The 16381-nt window shown below is 41.1% G+C and overlaps 3 protein-coding genes across 3 annotated transcripts in view; all 3 read right to left on the bottom strand.

Annotated features, from left to right (window-relative positions):
- Positions 1 to 799: 799 nt before the first annotated feature.
- On the bottom strand, positions 800 to 4673 carry calml4a (calmodulin-like 4a; the record flags this gene model as incomplete). Its single annotated transcript, XM_083680582.1, has 3 exons — positions 800 to 1019; positions 1243 to 1431; positions 4529 to 4673. Coding segments are annotated over 3 exons (432 nt in total), but the record flags the coding sequence as incomplete, so codon positions are not given.
- A 1494-nt stretch (positions 4674 to 6167) lies between these two features.
- cln6a (CLN6 transmembrane ER protein a) lies at positions 6168 to 10270 on the bottom strand. Its single transcript, XM_083679942.1, has 8 exons — positions 10193 to 10270; positions 9473 to 9590; positions 9136 to 9234; positions 8733 to 8921; positions 8524 to 8579; positions 8255 to 8377; positions 6758 to 7038; positions 6168 to 6517 (listed from the first exon to the last, which is right to left on the bottom strand). The coding sequence occupies exons 1-7, from the start codon at positions 10249 to 10251 to the stop codon at positions 6768 to 6770; spliced, it is 915 nt and encodes a 304-aa protein (XP_083536068.1). The 5' UTR covers positions 10252 to 10270; the 3' UTR covers positions 6168 to 6517; positions 6758 to 6767.
- Positions 10271 to 11262: 992 nt separating this feature from the next.
- LOC310811908 (integrin alpha-11-like) overlaps positions 11263 to 16381 on the bottom strand; it is a 45314-nt gene continuing 40195 nt past the window's right edge. Inside the window, exons 25-30 of the mRNA XM_083680252.1 lie at positions 16267 to 16380; positions 16041 to 16124; positions 15810 to 15920; positions 15567 to 15662; positions 13774 to 13887; positions 11263 to 12771 (exon numbers count right to left, since the gene is read on the bottom strand). Coding sequence (XP_083536378.1) covers positions 12688 to 12771; positions 13774 to 13887; positions 15567 to 15662; positions 15810 to 15920; positions 16041 to 16124; positions 16267 to 16380 — 603 coding nt within the window. The 3' untranslated portion in view covers positions 11263 to 12687. The remainder of the gene's footprint in view (positions 12772 to 13773; positions 13888 to 15566; positions 15663 to 15809; positions 15921 to 16040; positions 16125 to 16266; position 16381) is intronic.

Genomic DNA, 16381 nt, shown 5'->3' with positions numbered 1-16381 from the left:
TGGGTTGACATGTATTGATGATTATGAAACATGTATACACATGATAGTGAGGAGAATATCAGGGAGCAGAAAATGTTTTTATTCGTAGTGATACTTGAAGTCCTTACTTCATTTGGTAACAGTTTATAATAACTGTATTAACCATTTCTAAATAATTAATAATATTACTCTTATAAACTTCATTTCCTGATAAGATTTTAGGCAAAAAGACCTCAAAACAAACAATAACTGAAGATGGCTGCAATACAGACTTGTATCTCTATTTTAACCTCATAATACTTGTTTGATCGAAAATCCAAACTATTAGAGTGTAGAGACAAAAGAAGAAAACATGCTTCACTGTCCCATTACTTACGCAGGGCACTGTATATTTCCCAAAACTTCAGACGTTGTCAAGACAACATGATACACAAATCTATTGCTGCGTAGGAACATCTTAACAGGTGATTTAACCGTGACATTATCGTGGTTGCTTCGAATACCTCTCGGCCAATCACAATACTTGTTTTCATCAACCCCGTTGTTTATTGTTCATAAAAGGTTTCTAAATGAAAGTTATTATAAAGTGTTACTAATCAGGTAATGTAAAATAGATTACATTTACATCAACTCTACAAGAGCTCTGAACCACATTTTAACACAATTATATTAATCAAAGGGGATCATTTTGAATACAGACAGTAGAATCCTCCATTTCGAAAATACTGTCATCCAGTCAAGCCTATCAAGGTCTGTGGTAAGGTAACTATCAAACACACATATAAATGACCTTGTCAATGAGTGGATGTACAAATAACAGAAGATTAGATGATACATAAATTAAGTTAATGGAGGTAAATCAATTAGGTTAAGTGCATCCTTTGCAGAGTCTTCTCATTGGTGATGCCTCCCTCTCATGAAGAACCTCTCATCTCCTGCTTCTCAGTAATCAACGGGTGGTAGTGTCACTATCCTGGTAAACTCCTCGTAATGCACTTTTCCATTTGACTTGACATTAGCCTCTTTGAACAGCTCATCCACTGTAAAGTAAGGGTAAAATGGTGTCGGAAAACACTGGATGATGACATGCAAATAACAATGTTTCCAATTATTGGAAGAAGAATGACATTCAGAGAGCTACAGGGGCACCAGCTTTTGTTTCAGGTGTGTTAATGCTGGGCTAGAATATAAGCATACACTCTCCAGTGACCAGCATCCACTGCCATGAGGCCACATGAAGACATTGAGTGGTTTCAAACCTACCCTCTTTATTTGTGAGCTTCTCTCCTAGATTCATAAGCTTGGCCCGTAGCTCTGATGCCAAGATGTAGCCCTTCTTCTGTTTGTCTGTCATCCTCATGGCCTCCAGGATCTCTGCCTTGGGGTCCTCCTGCTGTATCTGACGGTGCATCATGGTCAGGAAGGTGGAGAAGTCCAGCTCGCCCTTCTTATCTGGACAAGGACATCCATATAGTTGCAATTAACAACACCCATCTGGACAACAACACATCATTCTGTCTATTCAAAAGAATAAACCTATAGTATATACTATGGACAGGGGATTCACTTAATGAATAGTCCTCTATATGATCTCAAATAATCAACAAATTATCAACTGCAACTCTGTGGACATGCAATAATTTGCTAGGGTTAGGGAGAGGGTTGGGTTTAGGGTTAGGTTCATCTGGCAGTATCAAACCCTGTTCAATGAGGTGATTATGTATAAAGATGTTGGTCTTGACAAGTGTTCTAAAATCTGTTTCTCATAAAGAGAGACCTTCACACAGCAATTAGGTTTGCAGTAAGTGAGGACACACTTTCAGAAAGAGATGGAATGACGTCAGTCTGAGCACCCCAACCATGAAATGAGGGCTAGCCACAGATTGAGCCAGCCACAGACTGAGAGGGAAATGTTGAGGATGACAGAATAGGTTGGGTTTGAACCAAATACACTTTAATCAATTCATTATTCTCAAGTACTTCTCCCAAGATAAAAAGTTTTGTGAAGCAATTATGGAGAGCTAAATTAAAATAAGTTAAATTAATTAATTATGACTAAGTCATTTTCTTAGCATCAACTAATGTGTTCATCAAAAGCAAATATTCTAATTACACCAAATCAACCCCTAGCTGTTCCTTATAATCGTTGAATGAATGAGGCCTTTATTGCCCCTATGGGGAATTCGCTTTGCACTAAGAGCCTAAAACATCAAGACATCAAACATATAACATAAGCATTGTAAAAAACATCATAAAATCATCATAAAAGGCATCATTTGGGAGATCATGTAGTCAAAGCTTGTTGATAAGCTGCGTCCTCATCCTGGGCATGCTATACCTTGGCCCTGAAGGTAGCAGGACATATTCAGACCATAGAGGGTGCAGTGGATCTGCTATGATCTTATGAGCTAAATTCGTAGCGTACTGGTCTGTCATGTAAGTAATACCACACATTGGTTCCCCAGTTATCTTGCCACCCAGTTTAACAACCCTGTCTAGTTTGTCCTTATTTTGTCCAGACAATGCCCAATGATAGTGCCCAGGTACTTGTACTACTGTATGCTTTCAATCGTTGTGTTGTTCATAATTACCGGGGACAGACAGTTTTTTTCTGAAATCAATGATCATTTCTTTAGTTTTCTTGTGTTTAAGATCAATGAGTTATATAAGCACCAGTTGTAGAAGTGGTTATTCTCAGTTGGTCTCATCATCGGTTAAAAGGCCTATCAGAGCCACATCATCTGCAAATTGTTATCATTGTACAATTATCCTGATGACTAATACAGTCATTGGTGTACAATGTGAACAGCAAAGGTGAAAGGACACAACCTTGTGGTACCCCAGTCTGAGTGCTGATGACAGTCCTCCATGGACATGGACATACTGTTGCCTTTCAATAAGGAAGTTATATATCCATCTTATGAGGGTATGATTTACTCCCATGCTACCCAGCTTCACTGTCAATACATCTACCTGGACAGTATTAAAGGCAGATGAGAAATCAGCAAACAGTATGCGCACATAAGATGATGGGGTTTCCAAGTGTTTGTAAACTTGGTTCAAAAGTGTTACTGTTGCATCCTCCACACCCCTTTTTGCTCAAGATGCAAATTGTAGAGCGTCCATCTGACCATTGGTTTCAGACTTTAAGTGAGAAAACAATTTGCTCAAGACATTTCATAATTACTTAAGTTAAAGCTACCGGTCTAAAATCATTTAATTCAGAGGGTGTTTTTAGGTAGTGGGATTATTTTAGACATTATTTGTGAATCCAGTGATGCTTGAAAGAGTTTAGTGAATACAGGGCTCAACTGCTCACAACACTTCTGTAGTGTATTCCCATCCATTCCATCAGGACCGATGGATTTCCTAGTATTTATCTGGGAGAGGGTGTGCCTTACTTCCTTCGATGTTACACGTATTGGTGTGCCACTCTCTCTCCAGTCCCCCTTGGGCTCGAATTGGGATGGTCTGTCAGTCTCATAACGTGCAAAAAAACTATTTTAGTCATTGGCAAACTTTACTGTCTGTGCAGAGTTGGTCCACTGTGAGTTCAGGCCAACCATTGTCTTTATTCCGTGCCATGCCTCCCTTGCGTCGTTGGTCTTGAGTAGCTGCTCCACTTTAGCTTTGTAGTTCTATGTTAGGTGTACTTGTGGTGTGTCTCACCATATAGTTTTGGCTCCATTTGCTGTTTATGTACAAACACACGCACGCCCCCGACGCCGATTTCCACCCCTTGTACCCCGCTTCCTGGTGCGTGTGGGCAGGCCGGGCCGCTCCGTTGTCCGTAGGCATTCCTCCGGGAAGTCAGGTGTCGGTCTCCAAAGGCAACCAGGTGCTGGTTGAGCCAGCGGGAGTAACACCTACCTCCCGTAGGTAATGTATGACTCGCTACTTGGGAAAGGTTGAATAATCCATAAAATCAGCAGCGAAAATCCCAGTTTACAGATGATGGCAGATATTATAAATCATCACGATGATGCCTCGTTTAAAAATACATTAAAAATAAACCTAAAAAACAAGACATTAACTACCAAATAAACAGACAGAGCTGTCATGTGCGTGCCGCAGGGCAGCGCCAATTTCCAATTATTTGTCATCAGTATAGATGAAGGAAAAAGAAAAGGAAGCCTATTTTGGACAGGAGAAAACCAATTACTGATTGTCACTCACCCCATTTTGTTTTCATCTATATATTTTTTCAGACTGGGTACAGGAAGCCACTTAAAACTAATTTGATGTCGTATACGAAGGCTGAATACCAAAATCGGCCTCTAATCCCTACCATAGGCACTCCAATTGAATTAAGGGGATTGGATAGGTCTAAAGAATATGGCAATTGATTCACATTTCCTTTTAGTTGACTGGGTAGAATGAATGTTGGCCATATTGCTTTCACCTGTCAAATCGTCTCAAATTATAGGCGGTACCCATATGCAGTAGTGGGTGGGGGCTAGGGGTCGGTGGGAAACCTTTCTGTGCAGTACCTTGTGGAACTGCAGGGTAGGGTGTAAGGGCTAGGAGTGGGTTTGGAACTCAGCCATACCTATTTTGTGGACCTGTAGGTGTCGGTCCACCTCACTGTGAGTGGGGCTGGTCCCCAGACAGCGCATGACAGTGATCAGGTCCTTAACTTCGATCTTCCCCTTACGCTTCTTGTCATACAGGGAGAAACACTCCTTAAATTCTGTAATAAATGCAGAGTATCAATATGTCAGTTAATGTGACTGCAAATACATTTAATTTGAAAATTGGAATTTCTATTCTATAGATATATACTTCACTATCACTTGAATAACAAACCCATTATCTAACAAATATTAAAGTGATAGTGACCATAATTAAAGGCTAATGTAACCTATGTAAATGCTAGGTTTGAAAACAAACTAGGTTTGATTTCTAAACAGAGCTTTTTATGTAGTCATGTACTGTATCTCATCTAACTATTACTAGGTCTGTCAGTCATCCGTTTATTTTTGCAGAGGACAAATTATATCAATTTCAAGCCTTTATGCATTTTCATTTGCAATATTAAATATTGTAAGACACTACTGTATTGCAATAAAAATTGTGCAATCATTCATTAAATAATGCATCTTCTCACAACCGGAAGGGAATGTGAAGGATAAAACTTTGCCCCTAAAATAGATTCCTATTATACAGTAGATTATCATTCCAAAATGTATTCTCAGAATATTTCTTTCACTCTCAGAGTTAAAGCTCTAAAACATTACACTTATATGTTAAATTTAAACTTCATTTAAACTGAATTTGAAACATTTCCTGTTGACTCAATGTATCCCACAGCCACAAACACTAAATAGACACATACACTTTTAAACAACTTTACCGTTAATTTGAGTTTGGGAAAGGAATTTCGCCTGAAAAAAGACAAGAGAACAACATTACATGACATGCAGACGTCCAGAAATGGTCTAGTAACATTGAGGAATTCAAAATCCCAAAATAGGAACTACTTCTCTTACCATGTCGACAGTAGTGTCTCTCTCTTTCTTCCTGTAATGTCACTCTGACACACCTACAGGTTCTAAAGTCCAACATGAGGCATACGTAATTTAATGCCCGTTGCTGTGGAAACAGAGATACTGGATCCACAGTGTCATCTTATCCTCTCCCTTTCTCCTATATGAAACAGTTGAGATGATAATTACATTGAGAACAGTATCTGTTGCCTGTTATGACAACCAAAGTAGCTGGAACTTACTGTCTACTCAGTATATACACACTGTATACACAGTGAAATGCATTTTGTGCTTTTATACTTCGTCGGGAAGTTACATGGCATGGAATCAACCGGAAATTCTTATAATAAGTATCTATTTACATGGATTAGACGCATCATTTACCATATCCAATCAAAATTCAATGCTGACACAGTTGGGATGATGATAGTGTAATATTCAGAAGGCTAGAAACAGAGACATTTATTGAAACTTAGGGCATACTGCCTGGTCCTGCACAAGTACTGTATACCATTATTTTGTTTTCTATACTATATCTTAATGTTTTCCCCCATCTGTGCCTACGGGACATTACCGAGGACTGTGATAGCAGTGTGAGTCATTCATTTTCATTTTGGCTTTAATGTCACATTGCCACTAGATGGCCCTTGTTATCTCCCAGTCCATCCATGTATTTTCATAAAAAACAACATGTGAGGGGAATAGATAAGATTTATTTAAAACAAAAGAAAAAAAACAAGTATACAAAATGTCTTACAACTCATATCAAGTATCACAAAGATGTTCAAGTATCTTAACGCTGACCGTACATTATGATGCAAAGTTTGTCTTTTGTACACGCTTTACATGACCACTGTAACATCACATGGGTCTCTAGTCGCCTTATTGACAGGTGGGGAAACAGTGGTAGAGAAAGGGAATAAACAGGGGATATCCCAGAATACACCACAACTTTGTGCTAGGTTCCACACTACGGCCGGGGCTCGCTGATGATGTCACTACGCCATTCCAGAGGGTTGACACATTCCACAGGGTTGACGCCATTTTCTGACCTAAGAAACAGAGATGATGAGGCTACCAGGGACTTCAATACATACATGTCAATCAACTTGAACAACTGGAGAAGACCTCTGCTACTATAAGTAGACAATGTCTTTGGTTGAATCTTAATTTCACACACACTTGGGCAAGGTCCACTATGCTTTGGATATCAAGCACAGATACGGGTGGATTAATCATTAATAGTGTAGCACTCAGACTGGCACAAACTCACTGTGCTCCATGCTACTCACCTGGTACCCATCAGTGGCTGTCCTTGATGTGTAAGGTGTAGTAGGACCAAGGCTCTGGTACGTAGAGGAGACCTGGGTACTTGTTACGCAGGACTGGGTCGTTCCACAGGTAGGCCACCCATACCACCACCAGACCCATCGTAACTGAGAAGCTGTACAACAGAAACTGTCCATTGCTGTCCGAGCTCAAGCCTTTACGCCGCTGGTGCATCACCATGGCAACCATGCTGAGGAAGGTGAGGAGGAAGAGTTCGAAGATCTGGCCCTCAGTTACCAGGTACCTGAGCGGGTGAGAGGTGGAGGTGTGAGGACTACAGTCCAATATTGTCATATGGTACAAGAGCAAAAGACTCACAACACTGAGTGAACTAATCTGTTTTTGCATTGTTGAACGGTTGTCAATGTTTTGATATTAATGTCTAATCAGCTAATGCAGATACAGACAAAACTGGTTGTATGTATGCTTTAAAAAAGCCCCAAAAATGTAACTCTCATTCTCTCTTAACATAATCAGATCCCTCGTCAAGACACAGACCAAATGGTGTGTCTGTTACCAACCTACAGTATTATTGGTACCAATCCGAGTTAGTACAGAAACAAATACCAGTGGGGAGTTACACGTTTTAGAGACACCATTTAATCTCTAATCACGGCACAGGCTTGGATTGTTGCACTTGAAAGTGAGGGACCTGGTTTCTACAATGGACTTGATTAGCATTTGCATCACTTCAGGCAAACCTGAATGTTTTTATTTTGACAGAGACATGGCTAACCAAATCAATTAATTGGCGATCAGATCACTTATCAGATAAGCTTAAACATGAATGAGTAAACCTGACACTGTTAATATTGAATTAGCATTCAATTATTTTTCCTCTACTGTTTATTTCTGTGGCAGATATGAAAGCTCCAGTTAAAAGGTTGAGAATCAAGGAGAGAGCTAATTTATGGTACTCTTCTGAGCTCTCAAGAGAATTGAGCTCTCCTCCCGGTCCTCGACTACGGTGACAATTGACATGCACACGACAGCCTCAGTTCTCAAACCACTAGACGTGGGCTGTCACTCTGCTCTCCGGTTAAAACTGGACACTGGCACGTACCTGCATTTCATGTCAAGCTTTTAGTGAAGGATCTGTCTTGGGAGGACTGTTCTTGTGGTGAGTGTATTCATGTTAATTGTTATATTGTATTGTTTTTAACTGGTTCTTTTATTCTGTTTATTTTTCAGTTGATCTCTGTAATCAAGGGAGACTCTGGTCTCAGTCAGGTCCCCTGACTAAATAAAGCTTATAATAATAAAAGTGAAATAAGTACTTACAGTTATACATGTACTGTTACACATGACCCGTATATTCGTCAACAATCACAAAAAGAGGAAGGGGAACTATCTTATACAATCCCTCAATACAATAGTGCCAACCGAAAACTTGAACCTAGAGTATCAACAAATACTGAGGTCTAACCTGGGGAAAAAAAGAGCCTAAGGAGGGGACTGACCAATAGTAGAGAGCACTGGGCCCAAGAAGCAGCCAACCAGAGAGGGGCATCCTCCTCTCTTCTTTGACTTGAGTGAAGCAGCCAGTGAAGTAGAGGAAGAGGATGAGGAAGAAAGGAATATACCTGGAAAAGCACAAAATCACTAAGTTAAAAATGTCTACGCTATACAGCTAACAATGGCCAACTCCATTTGACAAATAGTTTTTGTAAACATCGTCAGATATCAGTCAAAAGGGAGGTCACTGCCTACTAATGCATCTGGTACCTACCACATTAAATGTCCCAGCTGTTCATCATAGTAATAAAGAAGCTCGAAAGAATCTATCTAAAGGACAGAAAGAATTAAACATGTCCAAGAAGGAGGCAATATAAAACATACTGATGACAAGGTCTAAGATTTATCATAAGAACAGTCATGTTACCAAAATAACCACTATTGGTGCCACTTGCAGATACACAATTCTGAGGTGTAGAGTACCAGAGAGGCCGGTTTGAGGTCCTTGATGATGGGGTTCTCTCTGACTGATAGGTGGAGCTGGTAGCCACTCAGGATCAGCCTGTGGTTGATAGAGTCTCCAACCAGGTGGATGCTGGCACCCATGACGAACGTGATGATGCAGAGGTACACCGCCGACCGCGGCAGGGCCCTGGGACTGCGCTCTATCAGCTGGTAAAAGAGACACACACACACGCACGCACGCACGCACGCACGCACGCACGCACGCACGCACGCACACACACACACACACACACACACGCACACACGCACACACGCACACACGCACACACAGACATAACCTTAACCCTAAATATAAGCCTTACAAACACATATTGTGAACAAAGCATCCATCTGCATTGTTTCTTGATGGTTGCTACGTTACCTTGAGCAGTAGAAATGGTGTAATGACATTGTAAGCCATGTGAAAGTAGTCTCCAGCACTGGGCTTGTTCAATGGGAACCACTCCAGAGGAAGGATAATCTGAGGGTATGATATCAATGTACACATATATTACAGAACAGGGTTGCATGAATCGCAATTACACTGAAAAGCTAGTACCATAACTATTATGGCTGCTCTATATTCTATGGTACAGAAATGACCTGGTACAGTATTTACCCCAAAATGACCAAATGGTAATTACATAATAATAATAAGTCATACATTACTTTCATGTGTCTCTTACTACCAATGGATGACTGTAGCATATTGTCCCTACCATTACGATAGGCCTTCCAAAGTCCAGTACCCAGTTCTGCACTGTGAAGTAGAGCCACAGGTCAACATGGAACTGTAGCCTCCTCGTGGATGACCCTTTCTCCTTCGACCCTGGTTTGCTGTAGAGACAGACACACAAAAGTCTTCCTCAGCTGAAGATTACTATTACAAAGCACATGGTAATGGAAAGCATTGTATGTGAGAACAGAGTGGTCTCTATGAAATACACTGAAATGACCCAGACTTCTATTATTTACTGTGCTTTGTTGGCCTCTGTCTACAGTACATCTGGAGACAGCATCAGAAATGGACAAGAGGGCAGAGAGAAACAGGGGATATGTCAAGTATATCATATGTTATCCTGTAGGCTGTTTGCCTGCCACAGTGGGATATTACACCCTGTCCTTCCAAATGCTTTACAAGCCATCTGCTTACACCTATCTGTCCCACTCTCACTGCATATTTAAAAAGCTGCAAATGCACGAGTTGGCCTTCCACAGAAACTATGTGCGGGTCTACATGATTGCCTCCAGCCATATGTGCCTGTCTGCCTTATTGCCTTGAACCATACAACTTCCTTTTTTATTATGCTCACATGACTCATGGTAGACGAGCAAACAAGACACGGGCGGGATACCGCCCCCCATAACAACACATGAATGACGCTCTGCTTAGGCTTTAGCACGGGAAAATATACGAATTGCATGTGAAAGAATCAAACCTAGGGTTTGTTGACGCTGGGGCTGCATTGCTTTGCCTTTTCCGGACCGCAGCCTGCATTCTGTCCTTCAGTTGTTGCGCGATGAAAATCCGCTCCGATTTGCTACTTCCTCTCCCGCCCATCCGCTTGCTGTGCCAATCAGGACGCTCGGATCTGTGTTCCGTGATCGACAATCGTGGAACTCCGCCCACCTCTCAGTTGATCATATATTGGAGGGATGCGAGGGCAAATATGTACGTCTGCCAATGTTCTCCTTTGCCTAACCTCGTTGAGACCAGGTTTTTCTCCGATCTTAAACCCGCAATACAATGTTGTCAACTTCGGTGTAACTGTATAGTTTATTGTATGGCGTATAGTAGTTTCATGGTCGTATATTAGTTTCATAACAAGTAGTCATTTGAAATAAGGAAAGGACATTGAGAATCAAGGCATGATTAGTTAGATGTTGCATCTTCCAGTCGTGATCGCTCGGCTTCGACAGGTGAAATGTACAGTAGCTTCCTCCTTAAATGTGCTTTATAATAATAATAATAATAATAATAATAATAATAATAATAATAATAATAATTATTATTATTATCTTTATTAGTGTTATATTATATTATTATTATTATGATTATTATTATTATTGATTGCATTTATATAGCATCTTTCAAGACACCCAAAGCGCTTGTCATTGTAAGGGGGAGAACTCACCTCATCACTGCCAATCTGTAGCACCCACTTGGGTGTGAAGCATTATTGTGTGACGCTTTGCCAAAACTACTTTGCCAGATGTGGCTCCGCGGATTAAGATAATTGATGGGAAACTCATTTTGGCGTGTCATAACAAGTAGTCATTTGAATTAAGGAAAGGACATTGAGAATCAAGCCAAGATTAGTTAGATGATGAATGCTTCACAAATAATTTACAAACAAATACACAATACCATACATAATGTATGGCATAATGATTTAGACTGTACAGTATTTATATGCTTATATATCAATTGTAAAGCTTCTGAAGGACTTAAGAAAGCCTCATTCATTTATTTAAGATGTGGGACCAATCTCTTCTCATTGTCTGCCATGTGTATCAATCACACAAAACACAGGTTGAGCTCTCACACAATTCTAGATGTACACATTTGACATGTTTTATTCTTGATGAATTACAAATATTTCACACCTCTTCAACATGGTTAGGAAACTGACATTCATGAATAACAACAAAAGGTATTTAATTAACAGCAAACATTTGTAAATTATTCCTTTGGACATAAAAGCACTATAAATACCAATGGTCTCTTCATGAGATCATATTCATAGGATTATCCGCCATTTTGTTGAAATCCTCAATAAGTCCGTCGAAAACAGTACACTCAAAATAGATGGACTGTGGACGGAGTGATATACAATGCATACCCTTTTACAAAGGCTATTTGTTGTGGTGCAAAAGCATGTCAGAAGACACAAAATATCTGTCTCAAATAGTTTGCCATGTTGCTTTAGCTACAGGTGTAATGCCACAATCCTTGAGGGAATACTGGGAAAATCACAATATTAGACTGGATTACATAATATAAAAAGGTACTTGGCTATTTACAAAACATATTCAAGTTTGTATTTCTACAAAGTAAAAGTGCATAATAATTAAGATTTTATTCTGTTATTTCCCAGAATAAAAGATAAGAGAGGATGAAGAAGAAACGTGGAAACTCCACAACAGGAGATATCGGGCTATTTTATGGGGACTTTCAGAAAGCAGGTTCTCTGTACAGGTTCTTAGGAAGCAGATGATCTGGAAAGTTCCTTGAATGTTGGAAATTGTGAGTCCTTAGTGCTTTAGATATTTTCAGCTCAGTTCTTAACTCATCCACGGAAAACTTTGCGAGTGTTCTACTTTCTGGCACATGATGCCACTTTCTGGCACAAAATGCCAACTATTTCACCCATTTTACTTCTCTTCAAACTCTCTGAATAGACTCTCGTAGACAGTAATTAGCAATATGGCAGCCTTCTTCACCTTGAGGTTTCTCTTGTATTTCAAAACAAAGCCTATAAAGGTAAATGAATTGAATGAATTGTCAGGGGAAGGGTTCCACAGCCTAGCTACAGAGCGGAGGTCAGGGGAAGGTGGTTGGGGGTAACCAGGCAAAGAGAGTGGAATGGAAGGATAGGGTGAGGGCCCAGTAGTCTCAACAGTGCAGGGTAGGCCTATAGTTGCTCTCCAACATGACCAGAACCAAGGGATCTGGGCTCAGGTCATGGTACTGTAAGAGACCCTTTCAAACTCAATGAATTATTAATATTTGGTAGTGCCGACATCTCATGTGTCATCAAGGTTACAGTTGGGTCATCCAGTGCACTGAGCTGGTCCTGGTCCTGGTCTTTGCCGGCGGTCTTGTGTAGCCGTGTGGACTGTACCACTGTGGTGTTGGAGCGGGGGTGGGATGGTCCCTGAGTGTTGGGTCCCCTGGGTGGATAGATGTGTGTAGCCAGGCCCCTAGCCTGCGTTATCGCTCCTCTGCCACCTTCCCGTTCCCGTTGGCTTCCTGCTCGTCCTCTTCTCTCCTCTTCTGCCGTTGGAAGAAACCGAGCTGGAAGGAGAGGAAGAGAGGTGAGGATAGATTGAGAGGTAGTTTCACGAGTTAGACGTGTTGCCTCCCACAAATGACATATGCTCTGTGCTAACTGTCTGCTCAACAATTGGTTCCGTGTTCTATAGACGGAACGGGAGGGACATGCATGTCGTTATTCCTCTGAGCCCCCACCTCTGATTCCTCTATTTCATCCTGAACCCTACCCACCCAAACTCATGATTTGTCGGAATAGTATCTCTCTGTCGAAGACCCTTGTTGTTTTTCTCCCTTCTCAAAATTCTCAAAAACGTGATACATTTTTTACAGACGTACCGCATTAGCTGGTATGGATAGTCAGAGGCTAATTGAGAGGCATAGATAGCATAGATCAAACTCATAGATGGTACTTAACTTGATTTCTCCCCTTAATTCAGAAATTGAATTGGGCATTGCAGTCCGATTGAAAAACTCCCCAAAAGGGTATCTCTAGGGGCACCACATGCAGAGTCAACAGAAATTGGGGATGACACATTTTATGTATCACGAAGTTCAGAGGTCAGTTATCATCTGCTATGAGAATGAAATAAATACATTTGAACTAACTTCACTGCATGATGTTTCAGTAACTAAAGGTTAACTGCAATCTCAAAGCTACAATCAACAATCATGTTACTCTGTTGGCCAGAAGAGGGCAGTCACACTACAAACTCAAATGTCTAGAATGCTCAATGGTCTATACCCTGGGAATCAACCAGTCTAAATACTGTTCAGAATTTGGAGCTATGAGCAATGTGCCATAATTTATGCAATGTAAGATATAATGAAGTAGTATTATTCTTTCCATTATGTATCCCGTATTCAAATGCATAGAAGTAGAATTACATTTCTACAATAAAATTCAAAGCTTGTTTACATAGTCAAAGACATACTGTCTGTAATAAGTCTATCATTGCATACATGATACAAGATGATGTTTGTCTATAATGACTCTTCTACGGCAGACTGGGGGGTCAGGCTTACCTTCCATAGAGCTAGACTGAGCAGGGCCAGCAGCAAGAGCCCCCCCAGCGTACTCCCAATGATAATCCAGATTGGGATTCTGTAATCGTCCTCTTTCCTAATCTCCAGGATTATCTGAGGAAATAACAAAACAAGTCCAAAACATGACATGATGGGAATACATATAAATACACACAGCATGATCTGATCCTATTCAGTGACATGCTTTGGTAAGTAGGTACTGTATGTTAAACAATAGATTATTGTGACTGTCATAGATTCACACAAGTAGTAATTGACCAGAAGAGTCAGGGAGTTCTGACATGACTTGTGCTTTTGAGAAGACATGAACTGTAGGTCATTACAATTGAGCAGAACACATTATGCTCTTGTGCAAACCAAGATACTGTACGTCAGGGGTGCCCACATTTTTTCGGCTTGCGAGCTACTTTCAAAATGACCAGGTCAAAATGATCTACCTACATTAAAAAATGCTATATATATATATATATGACATGTGACCCGTAGAAGAGAAGCGATCTCAGACTGGCCGCATTGTACGTCAAGTGGCGCACTCACACTGGCTCAATTGCCTCGTACCGTGCTGAAGCACAAATGTCCGTCGTAAAAAGAAAATCGTGTGATTTTTGTTAATGTCACGCGATCGACCCGCACTACTCTCGCGATCGACCGGTCGATCGTAATCGACGTATTGGGCACCCCTGCTGTACGTCAATCTCACATCTCCTCTTGTGGAGATCAATTCCAGCTCCCAAATGATGCATTTGAAATAACACAGTTTTCTGCTTTCCTTCCCTATAGAGCCTTTTCAAAAGGAAAGGTGAAGGGAACTGGATGTATTAGTGAGTGTGCTGATCTCAGTACAGGAAAAAGGTACTCTTAACCACAGGTCCAGGTTCAAAACCCTACCTCCCTACTCCCCCATGGAACTATGGGCTGGTTTCAGACCCAGATTAAGCCTAGTCCTGGACCGAAGACCATGTTCGATGGAGAACATAAATTGATACTACACCCGCGCTTCAGTATGTGGATAGAGCTGCAAAGTTGTGCATAGTGGCCAACAGATGGCAGCAGAGATCAGTGTATTTGACCACATGGCTACACGTATTGCTGCTGGTCCTTTCGGTCCTTTCGCACCACCTCACAGTCCTGTGTGTTGGAATAGTAGCCTTGGCTGGGAGAATCAAGACAGCTTTCTGGGCTACCAAGCTACCAAACTCCTAGACAGAATTGCCATAGCAAGTACAGTCTACCCCTGGTGTGCAAAGTCTGTTTTTGTGTAGTTTAGTTCACCAGAGGAAAACTTAACACATTATTTCTCCTTCGGATATCTGTACGCTACAGTTAAGTGCACACATTAAGGACAGTCCCAGTCATTGCATTTCTCACCAGTTGATGAAAGGTTCTCAACTCACTTGCTGGGTTAAAGAATGGGTTATTTCAAATGTTTAATCCCTACCAACCCTCCCCTCCTCTGATTGGAGGACATGAAAAAAGATTCTCATGGTAAAGTACATGTAATGCTCATGGTAAAGTACATGTAATATAAAAAGTGAACAAATAAATAGTTTCTTGAACTACTGAACTAAATTTAGAAGTATATCGGTTCATCAATTATTTATACAATTTATTTATTCCAACTGTCAGATGCCCAAAGATGAACCCATTTTTCAATACATCCTTCTATTTTACTGTTACTATTTTACTGGTTAAAGAATGGTTGTTGTGGTTGAGTAACTGACAAGAGTGAGTCAGTAAGGTGATGTATGTATGTAAGAAGGTTGTAGACTCACATGTCTGACTGGCCTCTCTTCATGTAGGAACATGGGGCTGGAAGGAGGTAGCTCTACTGATGCACTCGTCACCAGTTCCAGAGTCTTGAACCTCAGCTGGGAGAAAGAACAAAACACCAAGTTACTTATCAAGGTCACTCTGTTGGATATAATGTTTTGCAATTGGCTGGGGGGGTGTGTAAATGTAAGTGTACGTGCGTGCGTGTGTGTGTGTGTGTGTGTGTTTGTGTGTGATATACTCACAGCATGCAGGGCATCTATCCGTAACGCCCCCCTGATTCTGACATTGACCTCTCTGTAGGACGCCAGGTTGACAGTGCACTGGACTGGCAAAGTCAGAGTATTGGAGTGGTTCTGCATAAGGACCAGACACAACAACAATTAGCCATCGTAAAATACTTAAATTGCCCACAAGCGAAGTTGTTACTCAATGTGTGTGGAAAAGACGGTGAGGATGTGGTGGACGTCGTTTACCAGGCGGGAGACGCGAGAGAGGTCCTCAGGTGATGCCCTGCTTTGTGCCACATGTTGAGGGGTTATACATTGGGTGCCGTCTGTCTGAGGAGACCCGAGAATGGATGGAGACACATTAGAAGTGAGACACTCAATACACTAAAAATCAATGTTAGAAGTGAGACACTCAATACACTGAAAATCAATGTTGTTGTTGAGTGTGTCGAGGAGTGTTCTCTCCCCTCACCTGGTCAATGTGGAAGTCTGATATCTGCAGGAGCTGGTTCCCGTTCTTGGTCATCTCAGGGATCTCAATGTTCAGCTGCAAGTCTCTCACAGGGAAGAAGCCCAGGTTCTGGAGC

The sequence above is a fragment of the Argentina silus genome, assembly GCF_951799395.1.
Source record: "Argentina silus genome assembly, chromosome: 11".
Classification (NCBI taxonomy): Eukaryota; Metazoa; Chordata; class Actinopteri; order Argentiniformes; family Argentinidae; genus Argentina; species Argentina silus.
This window is presented reverse-complemented; position numbering and strand designations above follow the sequence as displayed.

Coding starts and splice junctions, on each gene's coding strand:
- cln6a (XM_083679942.1), bottom strand. CDS start 10,251: ATGCAGGCTGCGGTCCGGAAAAGGCAAAGCAATGCAGCCCCAGCGTCA. Junction 8,580..8,732: donor ACCTCAAACCGGCCTCTCTG/GTACTCTACACC, acceptor TCTGTCCTTTAG/ATAGATTCTTTCGAGCTTCT. Junction 7,039..8,254: donor CCCAGTGCTCTCTACTATTG/GTCAGTCCCCTC, acceptor TCACCCGCTCAG/GTACCTGGTAACTGAGGGCC.